The 26,182-nt window shown below is 47.3% G+C and overlaps 1 protein-coding gene across 1 annotated transcript in view; it reads left to right on the top strand.

Annotated features, from left to right (window-relative positions):
- Positions 1 to 26,182, top strand: part of pard3ba (par-3 family cell polarity regulator beta a) — a 136,603-nt gene that overhangs the window by 74,232 nt on the left and 36,189 nt on the right. The window contains exons 18-21 of the mRNA XM_061067263.1: positions 6,996 to 7,211; positions 7,957 to 8,158; positions 23,310 to 23,420; positions 23,573 to 23,863. Of these exons, the coding sequence (XP_060923246.1) occupies positions 6,996 to 7,211; positions 7,957 to 8,158; positions 23,310 to 23,420; positions 23,573 to 23,863 (820 nt within the window). The remainder of the gene's footprint in view (positions 1 to 6,995; positions 7,212 to 7,956; positions 8,159 to 23,309; positions 23,421 to 23,572; positions 23,864 to 26,182) is intronic.

Below are 26,182 nucleotides of genomic sequence, written 5' to 3'. Positions count from 1 at the left end.
GTGTGTGTGTGTGTGTGTGTGTGTGTGTGTGTGTGAACACCCTGCAGACAGCCAAAAGAGTAATGTACACATATCCCTTCATTCATCCCTCCATTTCTCTCCCTTAGAGTCTTACATGTCCCTCGGCGGCAGGCTGCCCTCTTACAACACACCTGGGAGTTGGTCCAGCAGCTCTCACACTTATCACACACACACACACACACACACTACATGCATGTACACAACACGCAAACACACGTGGACAAACACACACATGCATTGAATCTGTGCAATTCTGGTGCTGTTGGCTCTTGCTGCAGTTTGTGTTTGTATGGTTTATTTTTAGCCTTCCCGTTTGTTTGTTTCCAGTTTGCCAGGATCTTTAGTGTCGCCTGGTTAACGGCTCGCCCGGCAGCACAGCCACCGGTGCCGCCCCCCCCCCCCGTGCCCATTAGTCCCCGTTGTTCCTTCTCCGCACGATGAGACTTTAAAAAATACACCACCACCGGCGTCCCGCCAGCCGCTGGAGCATCGGCTTTGTTTTCCCTTCTTTTGTCCGGGTGCAGTCTAACTCTGGCTCTCATTGGCTGCTCCTCTCGTGCCGTCTCACTTTCTGTTTCCTTCAGTTCTTTGCTTCTGTTTTATATTTTTTGATTTTCGTTGAAAGTCACCTTGTTGCCAGATCTGCTGGTACAGAAAAAGCGATGAATGAAAACCTTATATGGGTTAAATGGAAGACAGTTAATTCTACCTCTAGATTTAATGGGACCAGATTATCGTGTTGGTCCCTTTACGCCGTCATGTTTCTCTCTGGTCAAATTGAAGGAGGGATGAAAACTGTCATCTTTTATTATCTCTTCCAAGGAGGTTATGTTTCTGGCTGCGGCGTTTGTCTGTTAGTTGGCAGCACAACACAAAAGCTGCCAGATGGATTACCATGAAACCTGGTGGATGGATGCTGTGTGGGTCAGGGCAGAATCCAGCGGTTGTGGATCCAGGTTTCTTGTCTTTTGATTTTCACCAATTTCTCAAGGAATAATTCATGGATCTAGATGAGAAGAAAATTCAGGCATATTTAAGGGTTTAATATTAATGAGTGTTTGCAATTGGGTGCAGATGCAATTATAAATCCTGAGGGGCGACTGTTTGGCATTGGCAGAGGTTTGCACTCCGCTGATTGCTCCTCTAGTTAAAACATATTTTTGAGCATTTCCACAACTGTTAGTGGAGAAGTAGGAAGAAATACGAGAGGGTGAGAAGGTCGAGACGTGAATCCACACTCGTACAGACGATGTCGCAATTACTTGACAACCTCTCGGTGTCAGGCCACCAGGATGCCCTCCCCGAAAGATGTTGCTTTGGAGGTAAGACATCGCTGCTCATCAGCCGCCGGCGCCTCACGCTGCTGGATCCGGTCTAATTATCCTCCTTATTCCAGGGGTCACTGTCGGGTCGGGTCCAAACTTTTCTCCCCCGTAAAAACCTCTAATTTAGGACGACTCACGAGACCTCGGCTGTTAGACGAACATGCAGATTTTCTTTTTTCCCTTGACATCTGCAAAAAGCTCCAATTTCATGTCAGGCGTTGTTGGGAAACGCTGCAATTTACGGTGTCATGCCACGGCAGGACCATAATAACCATACTGAGAGATATAAAATGCACTAAATCAAACAGATGGTATAGAAGTCGGTGAATTATATTATCATACAGGTGTTGGTATCTCTGTGTCTAAATTTAAACAAGCACTTTTATCTGCCTGGCCCGCACTCCGCCCCTGCCGGCCCGCTGCAGTCCAGTGGAGGTAAGCAGTAATTATGAAATGGCCTTTTAAGTCCCGTCCAGGTTTTGAAGCCATTCATCTAGTCGGAGGCTAAATACATACGGCCCATACGTCCCCCGTCCCCTCATACATCTAAACAGCTTAACACAATTACTGCCAGGGAAGGGCCCCCGTCCTCGGCCGTCTGACGGAGCGGAGAGCGCTCACACAGCGACGGAGGGAGGCCCAGTGATTGGACAGGTCTCTAATTGGAGTGGAGGTTTGATTGGCCGTAACATGAATTCGATTTGCTCGAGCTGGACGTACAGTCGTCTGAGGTGATTCGGTTCGAAGTCGGCCGTGTCATGTGATGGGAAGTGGCAGCGGCGCCGAAACATCATTAAAAGGAGTGAGGCTGCAGATTTTTTACATTTTTGAAATCATTGTACTTTTAAATGTAGAGCAGAAAGCCTGATGCAGATTATTGCTCAGTGTCAAAAGGACTATTAAACACACATCAGTGAGCCGATACACTGGATCATTTTCCTTCATTACCATGACCTTGGGCGCTGGAGTTTATTTCCAGTCCACATGTGCTGTCCCAGTGCTGTAAATACTCACTGGTGAACTTAAATACGCATTAATCCTCACAGGAAAAATAGTTCCCAACAAATGACACGATGATTACTCCTGCCTTAGTTATGTTTTCTAAAACTAAACTACAAATACAATATTAAGAACTGCACTAGGTACACTTGGAATACAGAAACACAGCAAACCACAAATCATAGTTAATGACAGAGACGTAGATGAAAAGACTAGACAGGTTGATTCAAGATGAGAAAATAGAGAAGGCCCCAAGGCAACGTGAAGAGGTGATGACTCTCAAAAACTAAAGGGGAACTATTTCAATCAGGGGGAGCTTTGTATGTGAATGATCTAAGTGGGAATTTCTTTGGTTTATTCTAAAGATATTTGAGGATCAGGGTGAAGAGAAGTAGAAAAGTTACCGTGCTGTTGGTTCAGGTCTATTCATAATACTCCAATCCTCATTCTCTCCGGCTGACACCCTCTTCATGCTTTTCTCTCTCCTCCTCTTCCGCGTCACGACAGGTTTCAAGCTTCCAAGTCGCCCGTTCAGTCCGTTTAATCCGAGGCGACGCCGTGAACACGGGCGTCACGGGCGACCGCTGTGTTCTCCCTCCGCCCCTCTGAGCTGTAAAAAGAGCTTATAACCAGTTGTAAACATTTACTCAGAGAGGGTCGTTAATATCTGGTGTAATTCAATATTATTTACGGCTCCTTTTTGAATGAAATAAGCTTTATTGGATCAGCGTTAACACAGGAAGAGGCCGTTTTATGCCCCGCGGCGGTTTGTTTATTGCTTCCGGTGGATTCAATTCAATAACCTTTAGTGGGCTGTATTAACACTGAGATCAGGCTTTCTGTTACAGGTGTGTGTGTGTGTGTGTGTGTGTGTAGCATGTGTATATGTGTGTGTGTGTGTGTTTATGTGTGTGTGTGTGTGTTTTTTTATAGTAGAGTGCAGGTCAGGGCCTGTTTTACTGGTTTCCAGAACAACGGCCACAGGTTTTATTGGCCAGGCCTGAGATTGGATCCTAGATGAAAGTGTGTGTGTGTGTGTGTGTGTGTGTGTGTGTGTGTGTGTGTGTGTGTGTGTGTGTGTGTGTGTGTGTGTGTGTGTGTGTGTGTGTGTGTGTGTGTGTGTGTGTGTGTGTGTGTGTGTGTGTGTGTGTGTGTGTGTGTGTGTGTGTGTGTGTGTGGTTCTGCGTCTCACATGTGTGTGTGTGGCCAAAGGGTCTCCTTGGCAACCCACCATCACCCCTCTCTTACACACAAACCCCCACCTCCTCCTTACCACTGCCATCACCGCCACCACCCCCGGCGGTTCTGAGAGAGGGGGCACTTTCTTGTAACCGTGGCAACCTTTCAGCCAGACTGCTGCGAAGCTGCTGGCTGTGGAGCACATTGTTGTCCAGTTGATAGGTAAGTGTTAAGACCCTGCAGAGACACGGTGGGGGGGTTCAGCGGTGCACCAAGGTGTGTGTAAGAGTGTGTGTGGGTCTGTGTGTAAGTGTGTGTACTTTGTATGTCATTACTGAGACAATGTCGGCTTTATTCGAAATATCAGGTTTAATAGTCTGGTGTCAACAACGCCATAGATTGGATTTTGTAATAGGTAAGACAGGCTGACGGGGCTTAGCAGTGTGTGTTTTAGTGTGTGTGTGTGTGTCATATTAAATTTGTACTACACACTCAGCCTGTGTAGCAAAGCCTGTAATTTGGACATTTTTGAGTTCCTGTAGTTAATTGGATGAAATAATTAGAGAGTTATTTTTGTTCAGACTTGATCAACTGTCGGAAAACACACATTTCGAGAGTCAAAATATCATCGTCGATAATATATTGATCCCGGCGACTTGAGCGTGCACGTGAAACAAGCGCACAAGCGTCTGAAGCGCTCACTTTCCAACGCGACACTTCTTGAAGTTGCAAAGCGGCGCGGAGCGGAGCGGGTGTTCAGGCCTTGCAGCGGCTGTCAGCGCGGCGGGACCCCGAGGCGACGGGTTCGGCGCCGTCGGCTCGGCGCTGACACGGCAGCAGGAGCAACATCCAGAACACAGAGAGAGGCGTGTGCAGCCTCGTTGTGATTCAAGCCTCCACTGTTCTCGCAGGTGTGCAGCACCTGGTTGTGTTTGTGGATACTTGAGCGTTGGCGCGCTTCAAGTGGCACTTGAGAACATTCTTAGACCGCATTTCCCACAAGTCACCTGATGATTAAGTGGAATGGGTGTTGCTTTATATTTGTTTCCTATGTTTTACAGTTTTCTCTCAACAATATCCTTGATCTTTGTCATCTGAGATACACTGGAGACTCCTGGTTTATCACACAATGACTCAGAGAATACAATAGATGGAAAGCCGTTACTGTCGTTCTGTTGTACAAGATACTACAGAAATACACGTTGTACTCCTGGTTGTTGCATCACATATAAATAATACATGAATACAGTTAAGAAAACACTTTGAACACAATAAATAGAGCAGTATCGATTCAAATCATATATCGATTTACATCAACTTTGTTTCTGAGAAGTCGTATTTTTTTCTCTATCGGAGATGCACATAAAGTTGGAAATATTGCTAAAAGTTTTCTTTATATGATACAGAAACTGAAATATACTTAATACTCTATAGTATATATCGCACATTTGGTACATGTGGATGGTTGTTCCAAAAAGTAAACTCTCTCGGCTTCTCACTAACATCGAGTGTGATTAAAAAAAAAGTTTCAAATTGTGATATTGGTGCCGGACGTGCAGTGGGGGGGTGTCACAGCTGTGAAGGGCAGCGCCCGGCGTTGTTTGGCTGTTTGGCTGTTTGTCAAATATGTGCACCGGCTTGAATCAGCGGCAATCAGGCAGACACGATGCGAATGGATCGGCGCGAGCATCTGCCGGCACAGCGGGCAGCGATATGTGATAAACGCTGATTTCACCCTCCATTGGATCGAGCTGGCGATGATGGCCACCTCTCTCTCTCCCCCCCCCGCTCATCCATCCTATTAAACCCTCATTATTCATTTACCTCCAGCCTCAACCGACTGACATGCATGGAATGAGTGCACTTTCACACCCACACACCCACACACACACACACACACACACACACACACACACACACACACACACACACTCCTGCAAAAAAAGTGAATTGTGCTCCTCTCAGGCGGTGAAGGACACACACACGGCTTCCTCAACAGGCTGCATCCTGACTTTTTTTCAACTTTGAACCAAATTCTCCCATTTCGCAAACACACGCACACACACACACACACACACACAGTTTCCCCGTGCATAGTGCAGCAGTGCGCTGGCAAGGAGCTTAATTCTATCAGGCTGCGAGCCGGACAGCCGTAATTACATTTGTGACACAAATCCTGCCTCTCAAATTGAGCGTTTTATTCCTGAGCGCTCCCCCCCCTCTCTCTATTTATAACCCCTTATTCCCCATAAATCCCACTTCCTCTCAGAAAGTCAATTTAGGACTTAAAAGGCAGCGACGCTCTGCTTGCTTTTCCCCTCCTTCAACTCTATCGCCGCTTCAGTTTCAGTTTTTTTCTTCTTTCTGCTCTGGAGCTTTGAAGCGTCTGAAATGAGAAAAAAAGAGGGAGAAGTAAGTCGTCCCTACAGGGAAAGTTTCAGAGAGGAGTAAACGCAGCTTGTGCAACCTGTGTGTAACTTCCACGAGAGCTCGAGTCACTGTTTTATTGTGAAGCCCAACTTGGAGTCTTTCAGTTTCCTCCACTTCCTGTAGGCTGGGTTCCAGTTTGGCGACAGCTGGGCCTGCATGACACCTTCTCTTTCCTCTTGTCTCCTTCTTTCCCGTTTCTCTTCCAGCGCCGCGTTTCCTCAAATCTTCCCAGCATCCTTTGCTCTTTCCTCCCCCGCTGAATCAGCTGTGGCCTCCACCGCTCTCCCCTGTTCCTCCGTCTCCCCCCCTCTTCCCCTCTGTACCTGAGTACAGTATGATGGCAGTTCATTTACCCCTCCCACCTCTCCTGCTTATGCATGATCCTGTCAGTTCCCATTGTGCCGCTCCTCACTCGTCCCTGTACCACTCCACCTCATTCATCGCTTCTTTTCCTCCTCCTTTATGTTTCCCCTATACGTCTCTGACTTTCTCCCCCATTTCTGTCAAGCCTGTTATTCACCCTCTCTCTCCCCTGCCTCCCTCCCTCCCTCCGTCTCTCTCTCTCTCTTCATCGCTTCATATTTCTGGGTTGAAACCATTTTGCAGTTTAGTCCACGAAAAGTTGGATCCTCCAGGGAGAGGGTGGGCGAGTTGGTTTTTGATTTGTTTGGGTTCAATCATGGGATCGTTCACAGTTTGAAACGCTGATTGAATCTAAGCCTTCAAAAAAGTCTCAGGCCTAAAGATATGAAGATGAAATGTGATAAATAAAATGTAATTACAAATGTATGTATGCTTTTATCAGTTAAAAAAATATATCAAGGCCACAGACTTCAGACTCCTAAACAAGGGAATATTACAGTCTGTAGCAATCTCAAATCAGTCTGTCTCGTTTTATCAGCGCATAAAATCATTTTGGAGCATTTCTCCTCCTCCTCCATCAGCAAGCCGTTTTCCAAACCTCCCCTTCTCCCTCTCGTCCTCTTCCTCACATCCGTCCACCTCCTCCCACTCAGCTCTCTTCTCCTTTGTGTCTCCCAGAGCCTGCAGCCAGTGGAGCACTGGGCCCGACCCTGGGCCTCTGGAAGTCCAGCTCCCTGGAGAGTCTCCAGACGGCCGTGTCCGAGGCCGAGCAGAGTCACAGCCAAGCCCAGGTTCCCTTCCACCGGCCCCGCCCACACATGGTGCGTGGGCGGGGCATCAACCAGAGCTTCCGCCACGCCATCGACAAGTCCTACGACGGACCCTCCGAGGATGGTAAGACTTTTCATCAGCTTTTTAAAAAAAAAACAGAAATAGTTCAGGTGCTCACACTGTTGCTATGATATCGAATTCTCCCCCGGACTTTGTGTCCATTTTAAATGAGACGCCGCTCTGCCAATGCTCATCCCTTAGGCTTTATAACACACTGGCACTCGAGAAGAGCCAGAGGCCTGCCAAGTGACAGTGCTTAGCCTAAGTACCTTAATGAAATTCTACATGATTTTATCCACTCAGCAATTTGGGAAGAGCAACTTTATATCTTACAGCAGCATATTTTCGTAATGCTCTACCTTTGTGGACCCATGTTGGGAAAATCTAAATCCTCCATCTTCGCTGGAATTGTGATGAATTAATGCTGAATGGTGTTTGGAAAATTACTCATCAGAATGTGCTTTATTTTTAATGATAGTTTAACCCTCTGAAAAGCAATGGCAGTGGATTGTTGTTTACTTAATATTACTCAAATAAATCTAAAATAATTATCACAACAGTTGGAGCGTTCATTTCCTCATGTAGCAGAAAGCCAAGGCCTCTGTCTTGATGTCCATGATGTCAAGTGGACACAACTGCTGCTCGAGCACATCAGGGTGTAGAGACTTTCCTCCTCTCAGCCTCCTGCCCTGAGCTCACTCACTGTATAGATCTCTCCTCTTCACAATGAATCATACATGCGCTCTCACTAAGATGCTCTCCACCCGTAACCTCTGTGATGCATTGTTAACGTTTGCCTTCCTCTAAGACGACGACCTGTCGGAGCAGAGCTCCGGTCACGAAACGCCCGCCAGCAGCTCCTCTCGCCAGGGCCTGGACGCCGATGACGACACCAAGAAGAAAACCAAAGGGAAGAAGAAGGAGAAGAAGACCAAGGGGAAGAAGAAAGCCGATAATGCTGCGGAGGATCCGGATAAGAAGACCAAAAAGAAAGGATTTGGCCTTTTAAGGTAGGACGCCTCAATGTCATGCAGACTTGAGTCAGTAATATTAAAGGTTTTTATTTTTCTCTTGAACTTCCAGGCACTGAGGTGACTCTTTACAGTTGGCTAGTCTATGATGAATTAAGTAAAGTAGTTCCAGAGACTGCCATGCCAGTACCTTGATTCTGCCGGTAATGAGGCTTGTATTTCATCACCACCCTAAAACCCCAAGGTCTTATTCTCACGCGTCAACAAGATGGTAATTACTTCTGCTTCTGCGGCCAAACTGCACAGATTTATCACATGAGAAAGTGAGACTCGGGTGTTGGAGATTCCTTTCAGGCGCTTTCCTCTCACACCTACGACCACGTAAGCTTTTCTGTAGCTGTGACGGAAAACACACTATCACACGCAACCCTTGTGTAAACAGTAGAATTTCAGGTTTATGTAGCAATCGATGGAAAACAACAAGCCCCTGTCCTACTTTCGCTTGGTTCAGTTTCAACAAATTACCCACTGAGCTCAGTAGGATTAAGGGATATCGGATTATTGGCTATGAACACAACCTTCTCGGTAATGGAGGGTATTCATTATCTCTCAATCCAAACAGAGTCCCGGCGACACAGTACCGACCCGGACCGCTTGTCACCGCCTTTTATCGGCGCGTCCCCATCTTGATGGTGACGCTCCGATCCTCCAGCCGCCCCTTATCTCCTGGCAGTGACACGGTGTGGTCAGTGTATCGGCGCACTTCCAACACTTGAGATTCAATTAGGCTGCGGCGGGAGATAGCGCGGGCGGAGGCGTCGGCACCACCGATGGCAGATAAGAATCCAATCGGCCGCGGTGTCAAGGGCAGTAATGGAAGAGATGTTCGCACGGTGGTGGAGAGAACCGGGAAAGACAAGATGAAGGACACGAGCAGATAGAAGAAGGGGTTGCATTCAGTTCAGTGTAACCTAAACCTCCCAGCGGTCCTAAATTGTTGCATTTGTGTGCACACGTGAATCCTCTCTCTGCTTCCCCCCCACCCGCTGCGGAATCCAGCAAATATGTAGAAGCTGACGCTGCTAGCAGGGAGACAGATTGTGTTTGTATGAGTTTGTGGAAGCTAATCTCTGCATCTGCACTCCACAAGCAAACAGGAGCATTTCCCTTTTTTTTAGTTTTGAGTTTCTCTGGTTATACGTTGGCGATGGGATTTTGGTTTCTCTCTTGTTTCTCCGTGTGCTCTTTCCATCTCGTTCTCCAAGAGTCTCCATCTCCTGCTCACACGCTGAAATGTGAGGTGTAGCCTAGTTTTAAATGAAATCCTCATGTGTGGCCTCCAATTTTGTTTTGAAACCAGAAGTAACCATATTTTAAGGAGCGTGGGGGTGGAGCTCGAGGACACTGCACGCCCACCTACGCCTGCGATCTGCACCCATTGTATCGTCTACATTATACTTAAAGGGAACATTGTATATAAAATGAACATCATGCTGTATTTTAGAAGACTTGAAACTAGAGATTGAGACCAAACTCTTCAGGGAAATGTAGGTAGGGAACTCTGGTGGCAGCTGGACTGGGCTGAAAACAGGATTATGAATTAATAGGATGAGGTGTATGGATGAAAATGCATTAGTAAAAAAGTTAGAATACAACAAACGGGTTTTAAACGAGACAGAAGACACATCTGAGTTGACGTTGGTCCCTCTCTCCGTCCCTCTCTGTCTCCATCCCTCTCTTCCTCTCCCTGACACCTGTTCACGTTGCTCCACACGTCCTCCATTATGCCCGTTTGCAATCTCAGCCGTTTTGAATTGGCCACAACAATCAGAGACACTCTGATCATCCGAGCGCAGACGCCGACGCCGAACAATAGAAGCCAGCGTTCTGTTGAGCACATTGTTGCAGCACACTCTCTCTCTCTCTCTCTCTCTCTCCCACCCTCTCTCCCTCCCTGGCCTTTATCTGGACAACTTGATTGTTATTGAACTTGAAATATGACTTAATTAGCCGGAGTATTGTGAGGTTCAATCTAATTGCAGCTCTCAAATGTTATTTTACTCCAGTGGCAGCATTAGGAAAAGGGCAAATTATAAACACATGACCTCGATTTACCTCCGCAATGAAAGTGTGCACAGCAGCAGCAGCAGCAGCAGCAGCAGCAGCAGCAGTTAGCACGACAGATGTTGGAAGTCAGCCATGTCCTTTCAGCGGCCGTAAATATAATATTTGGTTTTTCTGGGGCAGTATTTGAGGAGAGGGTTGATTTTGGGCGACAGTTCATCGCAAACATCTGCGTGTGAGCTGACCTCTGGAAATCACACGTTAGTCACGGGAGCATTTGTTTTGTTGACCAGTTCATTTCTCGTTATTCTGCTATATTAGTATAAACCCTCAAAATAGAAGAGATTCAGTTCAGGAGATTATATAAAGCTTGTTATTTTAGTAGCATTGGTGGCTATAGTGTCTAGATCGCCCCCAAGTGGCAATAACACAGCTTTCTTTGCCTCTATATTACATCATCAGCGCAAGGTGGCGTCACCCGTTATTTCTGGATGGTGGGAGGAAGTCGTCCATCTTTCTAAACCTGCTGTATAAATTCCAAATTGCTCTAATTGGCTTAATCAGGATTTGCGGTCACAGTTCAGTTTCTGTCGTATGACAACCGGTTCAATCTGCCAGTGACGATCATGTGCTGTGATTTAAATCTCCGGAACTAAAATGGATCATGTGGTTTGTTTTCTAAGCTTTTGTCGGAACATCAAAAAACGTATTGTCCAACCTTTCCAGTCAGGAATCCAGAAGTTTTGATAAATTTGCAGCGTTTGGATACAAAACGACATATTTTTGAACTCATTGGCAGAAACCGGTGCTTGTTCAAGATGCAGATTTCCGCCTGTGCTCTCCTCTCGCTCTGCCCGTGTTCCTCGTGTCGCTAAACAAGCCGAGACAAATGGCAGCAGCCCCTCAGACCTTCCTCAGCAGAGGTTGACTGCTCTGTCTTGTCTGTATTCAGCAGACGGCGGTGAAGCCTCAGCCTGGAACGTCGCCTCGGGGGCTGCGCCACTGACAGAGCGAAGAAAGAGACTCACACACTGGAACTGGGGCTGCTCGACAACCCGCCGAACAAAGAGGACAAACCTGGTCAGGGGGCTTCACACGTCCCTGTCAAACACAGATATTTACATCACACGCTCTGATTTGAATAAAGCGCACGCCCACGATATTATTTAATCCCGGGTCTCGAGTTTCCTCTGCCACTTAGTTTTTCAAGTTTCGCAGCTTATGTTTGAGCTCACAACCCGTCTTCTCCTTGTGTGAGGATTAGACACATTACAGTCTGATCCGGCGTGACTCGATCAGGAGGTCAGGATTTGAAGGATATAGCTTGTGACTAACATTCTGTGATCGTGTCATCGGGTGACACTCGCCGCCGCGCTGACACTTGACATGCGGCTCAGTGGGCGGAGCCGGGTGTATTTTTACTCTGTTTACTCTCCTCACGGATGGGTGTGACTAGGGTTGCAAAATTCCGGGAATTTTCAAAGTTGGAAACTTTCCATGGGAATTAACGGGAATTAACGGGAATTAACGGGAATTGACAGGAATTAACGGGAATAAACTGGAAATGTTGTAGGTAATTTATACTAACTGTATTTACCTTGTCATATACAGACATAAATATAAACATTTTGTTGTGTCATAGGCTGATTTGAGCCCTGAGGAAACTCTGGGCACTTGACTATATGCTTCTGCATCGTTGTGTCATTCTTAACATAGGTCTTTGCACAGTATTTGCAAATGTACACAGCCTTTCCTTCTACATTGGATGGGGTGAAATGTCTCCACACATGAGAGAGTGCACGTGGCATTGTTCTGTAGAATAAGATGAGAAAAAAGTTTGTAAAAAACACTAATGCAATGCCAGAGATATAAATAGTTAGCCAAACAATTGGAATCGTCTGTAAACATATTTTACAATTGATGGATAAATCAATGGAAATAGGCTAGATGAACAGATGAACAATCCTCAATCAGCATGCTAATATATTTTCCCGAGTAATATCATCGAAACTTACCTGACTAGTCCTGCACACTACAGCAGGCCTCAATAGCCCTGCTGCATTCCATACATCTTTAAAATAGAGTTTTGAATGATGTTTTTATTGCTCAGCCTTTAATTTGCATAGTTTTGTTTTTTTCAAAATTCCCAAAATTCCCAAGCTTAATATTCCCGTGGAAAGTTTCCGGAAATTTACCGGAAACTTTTCGCCCCTTTGCAACCCTACGTGTGACTCCCGTCGGCTCCAGCGTGTGTCAACAGTCACCGGGCGTGTCACTGCTCCCCCCCCCATGTCCCGTCAGTCACTCAGGATCGATGTCAAGCTCTCGCTATCAGCGGCGTCCCACCGAGACCGACGCCCCTCCGCCAGTTTGAGGGGACTCGAGTTGGCGTTTGTTTCTTTCTATGATCCGCTGTTTACAAATCCACACGTATCCTCTCTCCTCCGTTTCTCTCTGTTTTTGCGGCGCCGGGCGAAATCCGACAGGGAAGCGAGCCAATTAGCGCCATCCGTTCCGCTCTCATCCGGGATGTGCCGGGTTGAAAGGTAGTGACTGGTGGGCTGTACTCTACAGAACCAAAGCCGTGTTGTCAAGAGCGGAGGGGCCCACCGCAAGATGGTTTCTGACGGATTACCGCTGTTATTGTGCCCTCCGCCTCCTCATTCGCCTCCGTGAGCCCATTCTCCCTTCATTTCTTAGTTTCACATAATCCCCCCCTCTCTCCTCTTTCTGTTCTAAGATGTTTGTTCCAGTCTCTGTATCGTGCACTTCTCTCTTTCTGTGAATATTCCTCTTCTCTCCGAGAGCCTCCCTGTCTGTCCTCGAATGAACTGTTAATTTAAACCCGACTGCATTAGACAAAATGAGCTCTCACGTCCCGCTTGAATTCACACAAGTTCATGATTTTCGACAATTAAGTGTGCTAATAGGAGCTCGGCGTGGTCCCAGAGACCCCCTGCCAATTAAACAAGCACAAGACAGGTTGCTCCTCGGATGTCTCGTCTTAGTGGAGTTTCGGTCGCCTGTGCCCTTCTTCTCCGCCAGTAACTCTTCCAAGTCTTGTCGTGTTTACCCCAAACAAACTTTGTGAAGTCAAACTGCTCCGCGCGTCACTGAATTTCCCAGGAAACGCTTGATAATGAATGTTTAGGCTACGGCATTAATCCCTTTTCTGTGCCCTAAACATGCGGCGCGAGACCAGCAATTACACAAGGAAGGAAAGGAAAGGAAAGGAAAGGAAAGGAAAGGAAAGGAAAGGAAAGGAAAGGAAAGGAAAGGAAAGGAAAGGAAAGCAGGGAGGAAAGACTATTGGAACAGGCCCTTGTCAGCCGTGTTGCTAGGCATACCAAAATCCCCCTGACATGTTTGTGTGGGCGTCTTAGCCGTGACTCTAAGCTGTGATGGGGCTAAATTGTAGGTGCATTACCTAATCCCAGCGTTGGTTAATGCACTGCAGGTGGATTTCTTTGATCCGCCATCTCATCGTGGCATTTAAAGGCTGTTAGCAGCACCGGAGCCACGTCTTCAAGAGAGTATTTATCAGCGTTAGTATTCTCTTTTGTAAAATATGCATAGGGACGTGGGTGCGTACATTTTGCACAAACAGGTCACACCTTTCTCTGGTGGATAAGCACTATCTCTCTCTCCCTTCATCTCTATTCATCGCTTTATCTCCCGTGTAAATAATGCATTCGAAACCACTCATCACTTTCAACACTTGACACCTATGGAAGACGCCGCCGTGGCGTACTAATCAGGCCCGGCTTGAGTGAACGTAAAGATAATCATGCAGAAGCCTCTCTTATAAGGCCCGGCAACAATACACCCCAAAAAGACTATTTTTTTCCTTTACTCCTATCAAAATGAAACTTTACACAATGAAAGTAGCCATGAGACGTAACATTTTTTGTATTACAAGTTTCTTTGAAAATGAATTAATGTATGTATTTGTAATACATATGAATGGTGTTTGCCTATGCAAATTAGGACATATTCAATAAGTGTGGAGCTCATGTGCTTGTCAAATTCATTTCAAAAGAAACTTGTAATACAAAAAATGTTACGTTTCATGGTTACTTTCATTGTGTAAAGTTTTATTTTGATTGGAGTAAAGGAAAAAAATAGTCTTTTTGGGCTGTATTGTTGCCGGGTTGTATTGTTGTATTGGCACACATTGATGAGAATTAAACATATTTCCTCAACTAGGATTTCTTAGGACTTTTAGTATGTTGTTCTGGACACCTCATACAAATGATCTATGCGGAAAAAAATTCTTTTACAATTAGTCGGTCGTAAAACGCTACTTTGCCTGGACTATATGGGTTGTTGCTGGTTTAACCTGCAGGTCAAGGAAGCTGGATTGGACGATTTCCACGTGGATGTGTGGGAACGTAATTAAATACACAGTTTGCGTAGGTTGTTGTTGTGTCTTCAGCAGCCAGCTTTTCCAATTTTGACTAGTTTCCCCTGGACTCAAGGATAAACTGATAAGATTCCAGAGGTCAAAGGTCGCAGTGACCTCATACGAGTCTTGGAATAAAGTGTACGGAGACTGAAACTGGTTTGCAGAGGCATACAGGCTGGTAATTGCAGTTTAAGTCAGTCCCTAGTATGGTTCTCAATCTGTCATTGCAGTCCTTAATGCATTTGTCCCCTCCACCCCCAGAAATACGCCGTGACATTGAAACACTGTCAACAGCCGAGTAGTCTCCAAATTACAGCTCTTTCTTTTTCTCAATTCATATTTGTGCACAATTTGCTCCCCGCTGCCCGAAATATGAAAAGCTGCCAAGTATTTCCACCCGTCGTTGGTGAAAGAGCCTTTTTTGCAAAAGCAGGAGCAGCCTCCTCTCCTCGCTATTCAGGCGCAATTCTAATTTACAACTTTGCCATGGAGGCAAACAGACGCCGAGCGCTATCACCGTCGGCAGCTGCCGGAGAAAACAAATTAACTTTTCTCCCTCCGTCTCTCCCCTCCATTCAGCGCGCTGGGCAGCTTCTCCCTGAATATGATGTGCGGGAGTATTGGCGTTGATGCGAGCTGTCAGTCAAATATCAGAGGGATGGGGAATTGACAGTGGAGATGATGAGGAAATCCTCATGCATAAATATCAGCTGATAAAGGGGCAGTCGCAACAATCCTCCGCCCGTTCCTCCCTCCCTCCATCCTTCCCTCCCTCCACATGGCTCACGCCTTCCTCCTTGAAATTCACTCGTCTCTTCTCTCACGCTTTTATGTTTCTTGTCTTTCATGCTTTGGCTACACCTGCCTCCCTTCCTCCTCTCCAGCCGCTTTCTCTTATTTACACCTCCATTTTTTCTTTTCCAGCAGGCAGGGGAGGGGAGGGGTGAGGCAGCCGTGCCGACTCACTCCTCCACTCCTCCGCCGTGAAGACGCTCCACCAGAGCAGTTGAAGAATTAATGACTTTATTCATGGGCCTCTAAACAGCTTGTTTACCTCCTGCGTTCACAGTTTGCCAGAGAGAGTTTTGGGAGGCGACAAAGTTCCTGTTTATTTATAAGCCGTCTAGCTTTCCCCGGCCATATTATTTCTAAGCATATTTATTTTTAGTTTCTGATGAATGTTCCCTTCTGGTTTCCATCCTGGGTTTCATAAGAAGCGGTCACATTTTGAAAGTGGCAGAGATTTAAATTCATGTATTAGTCAAACTTCCACTGGTAACGTCTGGGACTCATTCCCGCTGAGGAACAGGATACCCGAGCATTTGCGTAGTGAATTATTAACCCAGAAGGTAATTATCAAATGAGACTTCCATTGTCCCCGATCAGCTCCTCGATCCATCAGCTGCGATCGAGTTATGACATTTGAATTGACCCGGAGGGACGGACGCTTTGGAGGCGCAGACACATCGGTATCAGCCAGACGGCTCAGCGGCATTTCGGCCGCCGACTGCCCATCACTCACCGGCCAATTAAAGGTATTCATGTCGCCACAGGAAGCAGTCACGACCAATTAGCATTTGATCTTACGTCCTCGCGCACACACACACACACACACACACACACACACAGACACACACAGTCACACACATGCACTCAGAGGGCAGGGCGCCAGGAAGCGATTACACCTCCAATAGTGGTTATGTCCCATCCAGTCATCTTCATGCCACGAGTGATGGATGGACTTCCTCTGTCATTTAAGGTCTTGCTAACGACACACACATGCGGGAGCTGCTTGTGTCCCCCCCCCCACACATATCTCCCAGTAACACACACACACACACACGGCGTGACCTCCGCTTTCCAGACGGAGAAGGTTAAGTGTTTCTTGTCCGAGGGAACCACGAGTGTAACCTTTCCCGCTCTGCCAGTGGCTCTCATCGGGAGCCGCGGTGACCCGGCCCTTCTCCCCCCCCGCTGACAGGATCCTGAACTATGCAGCACAGATTAACATTCATGTATGCACATTCAGTCCTCTCACATTCGAGTGCACAACACCGGGGGAGAATACTGTGCCTGTGTGTTTTGCAGCTGAGATTTGTCAGGGAACCGAAACCTGTCGGAAAGATGGAGAGAAACTTGGACAGGCTACGCCCCCCGCCCCTGGTTCCCTTCGTATGCTCCGTCACTTTCCTCCCACTGTCCATTGCTGCTGCTCCTCCTTTCAGTCTCTGTCTGGAAAACACTGAATTTTAGCTCCTGTCTTTTCGAGCTGCTCTGATTGGTCAACAGCTTCCAATGCATGCAGGAAAGGTCGGCCTCTCACGTTACCTCGCTTTGCTAGGGGGCGTGCCCGACTATTTGCCAGGCGTTTATTATGCAAATGAGGGGGACTAGGAGTGACGAGGCGTTTGAGGAACTTCAGGAATCCGCGCCTAGATTACAGAGATTACAGCATATGAAAGCATAACTCTTTCTATGTTGCTAAATACCGTGATTAAGTGATAAAATTAGATTTCATGCAATTTGTGTGAACTGTCGATACACAAAGAGACACACACCTCCTATAATGGCAGGGTTTGAGGTGTGTAGACCGGCAGGCTCATTAAATATTAATGGGCTCCCTGACAGAAGTGGGAAGTCGGGGAGGAAAGACGGGACAAATTGCAAGAGGTGACAGGTTTTTTGTGTGGAATTGCTAAAATATGCCAGATATCAAAGATGCAAACAATTAAAGGGGAAGCCCACTGGACCCCCCCCCCCCTCCCCTAGCTTCATCTTCGTCTTTGTTTTTGTGTCCTCTCTCACCTGAACTGCTAGATCTTCATCATCCTCCCCTTTCTCTCTTCCTCTTCCTCTCCCTATCCCCTGCTGTCTCACCACCTCCTTTCTCCGCCTCCCTTTCCTCCCTTCCCTCGCTCACTCCATCTGAAGCATCCGCACTCGAGGGACCGGTCAGGCGTTGATTAAGACTTCCATATCTTCCTTTCTCTCCAACCCCCCCCCCCAGAGGACTACCTGCTGTGCATTCATACCAATCTGTCTCTCCCTCCGTCTTCTCTCCTCCAGGTGTTATATTGAAGTCCTGTAGAAGAGGACGTGAAAGTGCTTTTTTGACCATTAGACAGTCGCAGCCTGTGAAATTCAACAAACACGTCCAAATAAGAAGCAGCGGATGAATCATCAACCTGCATCCTCCTCCCTTGCATTATTAATACGCTCTAAGTGAGGCCGTTTTAACTAGGATTAGCATCGGGTGGATCTCATCCGCAGTCTTCCCCTCGCACATTAATGGAAGATGATCCGGGCCGGGATTGGTTAACGCCGTTGCCAATCACCAGCGGGTCCCCGTGGCCCGGCGTGACCTTGGCGCCGGGTGTCAGTCCACTTGTAGCATGATCCCTAATTTCCACCGGGGAAACCACACCAATTTTAAAGAGCTCTTGTTTGTCTATTTTCTCCCGTGGATGTTATTCTGTCTATTCCGGGCCGGACATATTTTCCGACTAGTCTCACCGCGGAGCAGCGCCTTGCGTTGCCAGAACAGGAGAAGGAGGCTCGGTGTTACATCACCACCCTCTCCAGTGTTAATCTCCCCCCTCTCTCTCTCCCCGCGTCTCCCCTTTCCCTCCCAGTCTTGCTCCCTTCTTTCCTTCCTCTCCCGTTTTTACTGCAGACTCCGCCGAGATACATACAGAGCAATCTAATTACTGCGATAACATTTCTGCTTGGCCGATTAACTGTTCTCCCGGTGCCTCTGAATGCAGCAGCGATGCTTCTATATATTCCTAAGCTCCTTACTCCTCCCCAGCCGAGCTGCACTTTCACAGGAGCTTTGGCTCACCCATCCATCTCTCTTCCTTTCTCTCGCTTTGCCTTTCTTCTTCTGTTACTTCTCAGGGCTGTTTCTTATTCTCAGTGTCTCCTGTTTAGTCTCCGAGGCATAGAGGCTATTTAGCCCGCTCTCACTTTTCCCTCTCTCGCTCATTTAATTCCTTTCTCCTCCACACTTACTCATTCTTATGGCGCCTTTCTCTCGCTCTCATTTTACCTTTTTTGTCTTACTCTGCTGTTTGTTCTGCAAATAGGAGCCTTGGACAGTTTTCTCTGACTTGTGCTGAGCTATTTGCCGCCTTCGTCTCTAAAGATTTCAGGATGGTACCACGAGGAATATTGTCTCTTGCTTTTTCAATAAAAAATTAGAGACATGTTTATCTTGATAAAGACGCTTTGTTAGTTGTTTTCAATTGCAAAACTCAAACCAGGCTTCTTGTGATGCTTTTTATGAATGAAGGAAGGAAAATATATGAATCAGGCAGAAGATCAGGGACAATACCACCCTGTCCCACCCCCGAATATTTGGAGAACCTCTCATCTTGCACCATTTGGACATAATAGTGACAAACCTCTGGCTGTTGCGTCTACTGCTATGATTTTAAGGATTCTACTGAACACTTTGAAGTCTCCTCACAGCCTGCACGTCTTTATTTCCACACTTTTATACCACATGAGCCGTTGTGTAGCTTTAGATCCTTGGCTGGAGGGGCAGGGTCTTTGCAGTCGGGGGCCCTCGAGGCTCTGGAAGGAAGAAAGGCTCGCTGACTCATCATAAATCCCGTCTATAGACACGCTTTGACAGATGCTCTCGCTTTCTTTCACTCATCCTTACTTAGGTTGACGCTTTCATTGTATTTTACTTCACAAAATTGAATTCATATACTTGTATTTCCATGATAAGCGACCTACAAATATGGATTATTGTTGTTTACAGAGTCTTTCCTCTCCTGTCCAAGTCAGTCTCGATCGTACTTGCTGCATTTCTTCTTTCCTCGGTCTTCAAGGCAGACAGGATGCTAAACTAGCTGCTTTGCAGAGAGGAGCCCTTCATGTGTGTTTCAGTTTGTGTAGAGCTTGAGTTTGTGTGTCTGTCTGTGTGTGTGTCTGTGTCTGCTCCTCACCTCAAGTAGGCAAGGTGTTCACAAGCTTCATCAAGACGGCACACGTGTGAGCTCACACACATGCAACTCGCACACGTCAATTACATTCTTGTCCTTATCTTCAAATTTGAGACACACACAACCACACACACACACACACACACACACACAGACACACACATCCAGAAGCCAGACAGAGCTCTCACATCCCTTGTTATGCCCGGTGATAACTAGCCACCCATCGACTCCCCGCCGCAGCAGATAGGAGAGCTTATTAAGACCATACACACTCTCCGCTCACGGTGCACACTGTCAGAGATGTTTTCTCAGCTGCAGGAAACAAAGCAGCCGAAGCATAAGAGCTTATTCCTTGAAAGATTCATGGCACGAAGCTGGAGATGACGCAGGTTAGTCTGCATAGAGGAGACGAGTCTGTGGAGCTTTGCTGAGACGGTCAGGCGTTACAGTTGAGTTTGTCGGACAGGTAGCTCTCTTTTGCTCCCTCCGGCCCTGTCCCTCCCCCTTTAAAGGGTTAATTGCACAGGTCGGCTTGGGGACATCCCCCCCGATGGCGAGCTGTGATCACCACGTTACACACAGAGCCTCATTAGAGCCCGGCTAACTCTTCACACCCTCTCCTCCTCTGCTACTGTAATGAGAGTGACAGGAGCCGGAGTAATTACAGCTCCGTTTTCTTTCCCGTCTGCTTCCCTTGCAGAGGTGTGAGTGGATTTGTCCGAATCAAGGTGTTGATTTTGTGAAATGTAACAGACTTTGTCTCTCGCAGCCGACTCAAACCTTTCGAGGGAGGTTCCGGCAAGTGGCAAAAGGATGGAGAAGAGGCAGAGAGGTCCCAGCCTTCTCAGGAAATAGACGTTGAGATATTGCAGGATCGTATTTTGTATAGGGACAAATCCACTCGCAGCCCCCAGGATCCCGAGCTCGCCGAGGTGACGCCCAAGGTGACGCATCGGCGGCCGCGGGCTAATGATGACAGCGACGCACTAATAATGGTTCCAAGTAGCTCCTGTGACAGCGAGGAGTGTATTAAGTGGGACACCAGAGCCGGCTGACTCACCCGGACCCCCCGACTTCCCCCTCTAATGAGAGATTGATGGGGTGGTTGTGTAGGTAGATAATGCTAAGTTAATGAGATGTCCTATTCCATGTGGCTGTTTGCAGATCCCTGCAGAGTCACCTGAGTGTGTGTTGATGTATATTGCTGTCTGCTCCAGTGTGTGTGTGTGTGTGTGTGTGTGTGTGGCTGCTTACCTGTGTGTGAGAGCAATATATTGGATTCTGGATCACTGTGTGTGTGTCGTGTTTATAGAGCTGTTTTTGCACATTTATTTACCTCTGCTCGTGCTTGTCGAGCGCAGATCTGTCATTTATTTCATATCCAGCAGCAGTCTCGCACTCGACAGGAAATGAACTGTCAAAATTTCTCAAAAAGAGTGAGGGAACAGAAACAGTCCTAAGAGGAGGAGGAATTAATAAAGGAAACAAAGAGCCGGGGAAAGGTAATAAAAAATAGGCAGAAAGACAAAGAGAGGAAAAAAAGCAATGAGACTGTTAAAGAGTTGTGGGAACAGAAGGGATTTTTTTTTTTTTGCGATGAAGAAGGAATAAGATAATGGCAGAGAAGGGGGATAATCACCTCCCTCATGGCAGGTACATGTCTCTAATTGGGAGTCCCGCTCCCAGGCCGCTCTCCCCCTCTTTACTTTTCCTTCAATCTCCTTTCAGACAGTGCGGTGAGAAAAAGCGACTTTCCTAATTAATGCAGATATAATGATGGGTCCAACTGTGGACCTCTGCCCCCTCAGAATGTTGATTAAAGAGCTCTGTGTGTCTGTGTGTGTGTGTGTGTGTGTGTCTCTGTGTGTGTGTGTGTGTGTGTGTGTGTGTGGAGGCGGGAGCTCAATCTACCCGGCAGCTCAGCCAGATAAACATGGGGTTTTTGGATAATCATATATTTATGTGTAATATAATTATATGTCTATTGATGCTGATATTCCTTTTTTCCAACAATACTGAATTCTATATGGCTTCCGCCGAGATAATTGCCAGTCTGCGTTTGGCTCCAGCACAATGTGGGAGTGCTTAGAAAATCAAAATATTTCCGAGTTTGGAAAAAACTAATGAAAGCATCTGCAGGAAGGAGAAAAGATGCTGAGGCAGCGCCCACACGGTTTCTGTGGCAAGTGATCTCCAGGAAGTGAGGTGGGAGAAACATTACAGCTCTGCACCAGTGGTATCACCTGAAGAAAGAATATAAATAAAATTATTTTCTTCATCAGTCGTACTTGGAATGTGAAAAAGCCACGAAGGTCAAGGTCGACCAGGTCAAATCTAACAATTCTACCTCTTTAACACCAAACGTTTTCTTTAAAATACGGTTTAGCCTGCTATAAAAGGGCACTGGTTTCCTTTCTCATTGCTATTAGAGGAGTTTACCTTTCTTCATGTTCAACTTCAAGAATGCACCGACACACATACCAGAGTAGACACACTACTTCCTGTTTACACATGTCCAGACGTGGACCTGTTTTAAGACCACTACCTGTTTGTACGGCCTGAGTGATTAGATATCTCCTCTGGTTGGGGTTTGCCAGAGCTAAGCGTGTTAGTAGTTAATGCAGAAATAGAGTGCACCAGCGATTTGAGCATTTGATCGCCTGCTTCACACAAACAATGCGAGCGTTTGACCTGCCGCTGGCAACAATAACCCTCGGGGGAGTAAATGAATGGAGCAGGTTTACTAAAAACAAGACTAATTGGTTTGCAGGACGGCGGCGGTGGGTCCGTGTGCCGTCCCTTCCTCGGCGTTTCACTTCAGCTCCGTGGCCCCACGCCGCTCCCGGCCCGGCCAGCGGGTTTCCATTCAGGCCACGTATCCGCCTGTAGCAGTAATGAGAAGTGCCTCGCCGTTAATGAGACAAACACAGACGTTAGATTGGCTCAGCAGGAGCTCGGAGGGAAAGAGAAGTAGGTTGGTGGTGAGAGAGGAAGGGAGAGAGAGAGAGAGGCGGGCACGGCGGGAGAGATTATGTGAGGAATATGAAATATTTAGAGGAAAAAGCTTTGGTTAATTTTTTTGAAAGTGCGAACGCAGATCTTCATTAGGACTCGAGCGGAGGTGACGAGTTTCTTTGTTCCTGCAAAACGAGAGAATCCGAGCTGCAGAGCCATAATGATGATGATGGTCGTAATGGCAAAGTTGATAAGCCGAGCCCAACGCCGCCGCGGTGCAGCGATCCCATTGGACACGACGCTACAATACCCAGCGCGACAACTACACCCTCACACTGTCACCCCCTGCTGTGAAATAATACCCATATCTGTCATTAAGCAGTCGTTTTCCAGGCACAGCCGCTAATGAACGCACAGGAGTTGGAGTGAGTCTGCCTGACAGTGGGCGAGCCTGCGTTTCTATGCATGCGTGTGTGTGTGTGTGTGTGTGTGTGTCAACACTTGAGAAGCTGACGCAACCTGGAGTGTGTGGTGTGTTTGTTCGAGACGGAGCCGCTTTCATCAAACCCTGTGAGCTCTGTTGCTTGAGAGAGGTTCACTTTTTCATCATAAAAGCCTCCAAAAGGATCCCATTGAAGCCCATAATCCTTCCCTTCAAAATAAAAGTGCATTTCAGTAGACTGGGGTAGTACATACCTGAGTTATTTCAAGATCATTAAAGTGAACTGGAAGTTGCAGGGATAAGCTTCGCACAAACTAAACCGCACCTCCAGTTTCCCTGATCGCTGAATGTCTCTTCTCTTGTGTCGTCCAGGTTTGGCAAGAAGAAAGAAGACAAGAGCAAAGATGCAGCGAAAGCGTCCAAGAGTAAACTGGAGGCTCTGAGTGAGGAGGAGCTGGGCAGGATTCCTGACACCAGAGACGGGTACGAATCACTCAAAGATGAACCGTCAATAACCAAAAGGGGAAAGTGCTTAAGAAACGGTCGTAAAAAGCAGGATAGACGAGTTGTAAATCATCCATAATGGATTTGTACCTAACTCTGTGTTTAACTGCCTCCTCCCTCTCTTCTCTCAGCTACGACCCGCGTTACGCTGAGGTCCACTCCGGCCACCTCACCCCCGACTCCGCCTTCTTCCCCGACGTGGAAGACGATGACACTGACCCCAACTACGCCCGCATCAGCAACTTCCGCCCGGCGCCCTCGCCTCAGCCGTTCATCAGTCGCACGCCCTCCCCTTCGGCGACACTAGGCGGGCCCAACCCGTCGCTGGCCTCGGCCGAGGAGCTGGACGGACTCTATGCCAAAGTCAACAAGCCCCGCCCATCACCGGCGCCGCAGAACCAGCATCGCACACCGGCTACCAGGTGAGTCAGGGAAGGGAAGAGCCGGGTGGAAGAGGCTTTGATCAACTTCCGAGGACCAAACCGCTGATTCTCTCTTAATTGTACCTCAAGGACTCATACATCTGTGTGTGTGTTTTTGTAAATGTGTGCATAGCATTCGCATCTTTGCTTGTGCGTGGATACACAAAAGTTGTGCAGGAAGATGCGTACACACAAGGTCAAACCTACGCCTTGATCAGCATTCATGGTCTGCCGAGTCGGAAAATGCATAAAACATGAGTGCATGCCCTCACCGTTGTAACGTTCTCACGTGTACACACACACACACACACACAGACACACACACACACACACACAAACGTATGTACTCACATCCATATATGAAGGTTCCAGGTGCAGCACAACACATCCCTCTGCCCTCTCTCAGTGTCTGCATTTTAAGTCAGATATAGATTTGAATGAATTACTGAAACCACTCGGGACCATTTGAGGAGTTCATTGACGATTAATATGTATGAACATCCACACCGTTTCTTGAGGAGGACCAGGGGAGTTACACACTTTTGTTGTGTTGATGCTGCACGTTTCAAACTAGACCAGAGAGACACTCGGAAAAAACGCACATTATCGCCCTGTGTGTGTCCTTCGCTGAACCGACAGCTCAGCCACCATCACGCTGCTGAAGTACGCTTGTATTTAGATGGTATGAATACTTAAAGTGAATTTTTGGTAGGTGGCTTTCATGGTAGTGAAATGAAAGTGCTTCTCTTCTAGAGTATATTTGGTAAATTTCTTTTGAGACCTCAGAGTGGAACTTCTTTTGAGAGAGAGAGAAGAACATCGAGAACTGACTCTGATGCAAATTCATCAGTTCCCACATGAAAACTTCCCTCATCTCTAACTCTTGAGAGAAATTACTATTGACTTGCAAATCAAAATTAAAAAAAAAGAACTAAGCCCCAGACACCCAATCTAATCCAGAGGAAGAGAGGAGGCAGGGGGAGGAGGGAGAGAGGTTTGGACACGGAAACGGAGACAGATGGGAACGGATAGAAGTGACAGAAGGGAGGAAGAGAGTGAGAGAAGGAGTGCAGGGAACAATGCAGCCAAAGTGGAGGGGAGAAAGAGATAGAGAGAGAGAGAGTAAAAAAACGTTTTAGATTGGCTGAGCAAATTCGAGCGAGAGAAGAAGTGACAGAGGCGAGGATGCAGACAAAAGAGGAGGAGGGATAATTAGCCACAGTCTAGCAGGCTGACAGATCTGTTAGACCACTTTAGCTCTCATCCACTAGTGGTGGGTACTTCATTACCAGCCTGTTTTCTCCTTCTCCTCACTTTCCTCCCTCCGTCGCCGTGTCTCCTCCACTGTCACTTGTCCATTCTCTCTCTCTCCTCTCCCCCTGTTGCTCCTAATGTATATTAGATCGTCTTAAGCATTAACATGATAAATGAGGAGGCTTCTTTGGCTTGTTAACTCCGACAAAAGTAAAAGTCCAACTAGGAAGTAGAGGGCGTCGCTGTGCCAAGGCCCAACAGTCTCCTTGGATTCTGAACCAGATCTGTCACATGGGCTCACTTTACTGGGAGAAGAAAACAGAAAAGTAGCATATTAGCTGATAAGATGATGAAAAACTACTAAAGAATTGATCCTGATGTATAACACATACTTGTTGTGTAGCCGTAGAGCGCCGTTGTGTCGTCAGGCATTTATTTATTTGACAGAAGTGAGTAGGTGGACAACCAGGGTCAACGCTGTTACATGCTCCAACACTGGAAATAGTCTCCATTAAACGCACAACGCTATTTAAGTCCTCCCTGCTCAGAGGTGCAGCTCTTCCCTCTCTAGAATCTGCTTTAAATACCGCTGCGGCCGTGTCACATGACCTCAGGTGCGTGTCAGGGGTCACGCCCTTTCACATCCCACATCCCACAACCCGCGCCCACACATGCTGCCCTCATTGCCGGCTCTTTCCATTCCCACTCCACCACCTGCGGCTCGGGGTGAGGACGTGGACGTCTTCAGAGAAACTCACAGGCAGCAGCCGGTCATGGCGTTGGAACACACCCCCCCACCCCCCCCCAACCCGTCCACGCGGTCAGAAGCAGACGCCCGCCCACCCACATGTCATATTTCTGCAAGGAAGCCCGGTGTAACCTAGCAACAATGCTGTGTGTGTGGTCCGGCCAGTTTCGTACCACCGCACGGGAATTATTGGTCTGAGCTCACTTGTGTGTTTAGGTACTGTACACGTGTGTGTGTGTGTGTGTCTGTGTGTGTGTGTGTCTGTGTGTGTGTGTGTGTGTGTATTTATATCAGCAGTCCTTGTAAAGCTGTAGCCT

Source organism: Limanda limanda, chromosome 23 (genome assembly GCF_963576545.1).
Source record: "Limanda limanda chromosome 23, fLimLim1.1, whole genome shotgun sequence".
Lineage (NCBI taxonomy): Eukaryota > Metazoa > Chordata > Actinopteri > Pleuronectiformes > Pleuronectidae > Limanda > Limanda limanda.
The sequence above is the reverse complement of the archived record's forward strand: the minus strand, read 5'-3'. Positions and strand labels throughout refer to the sequence as shown.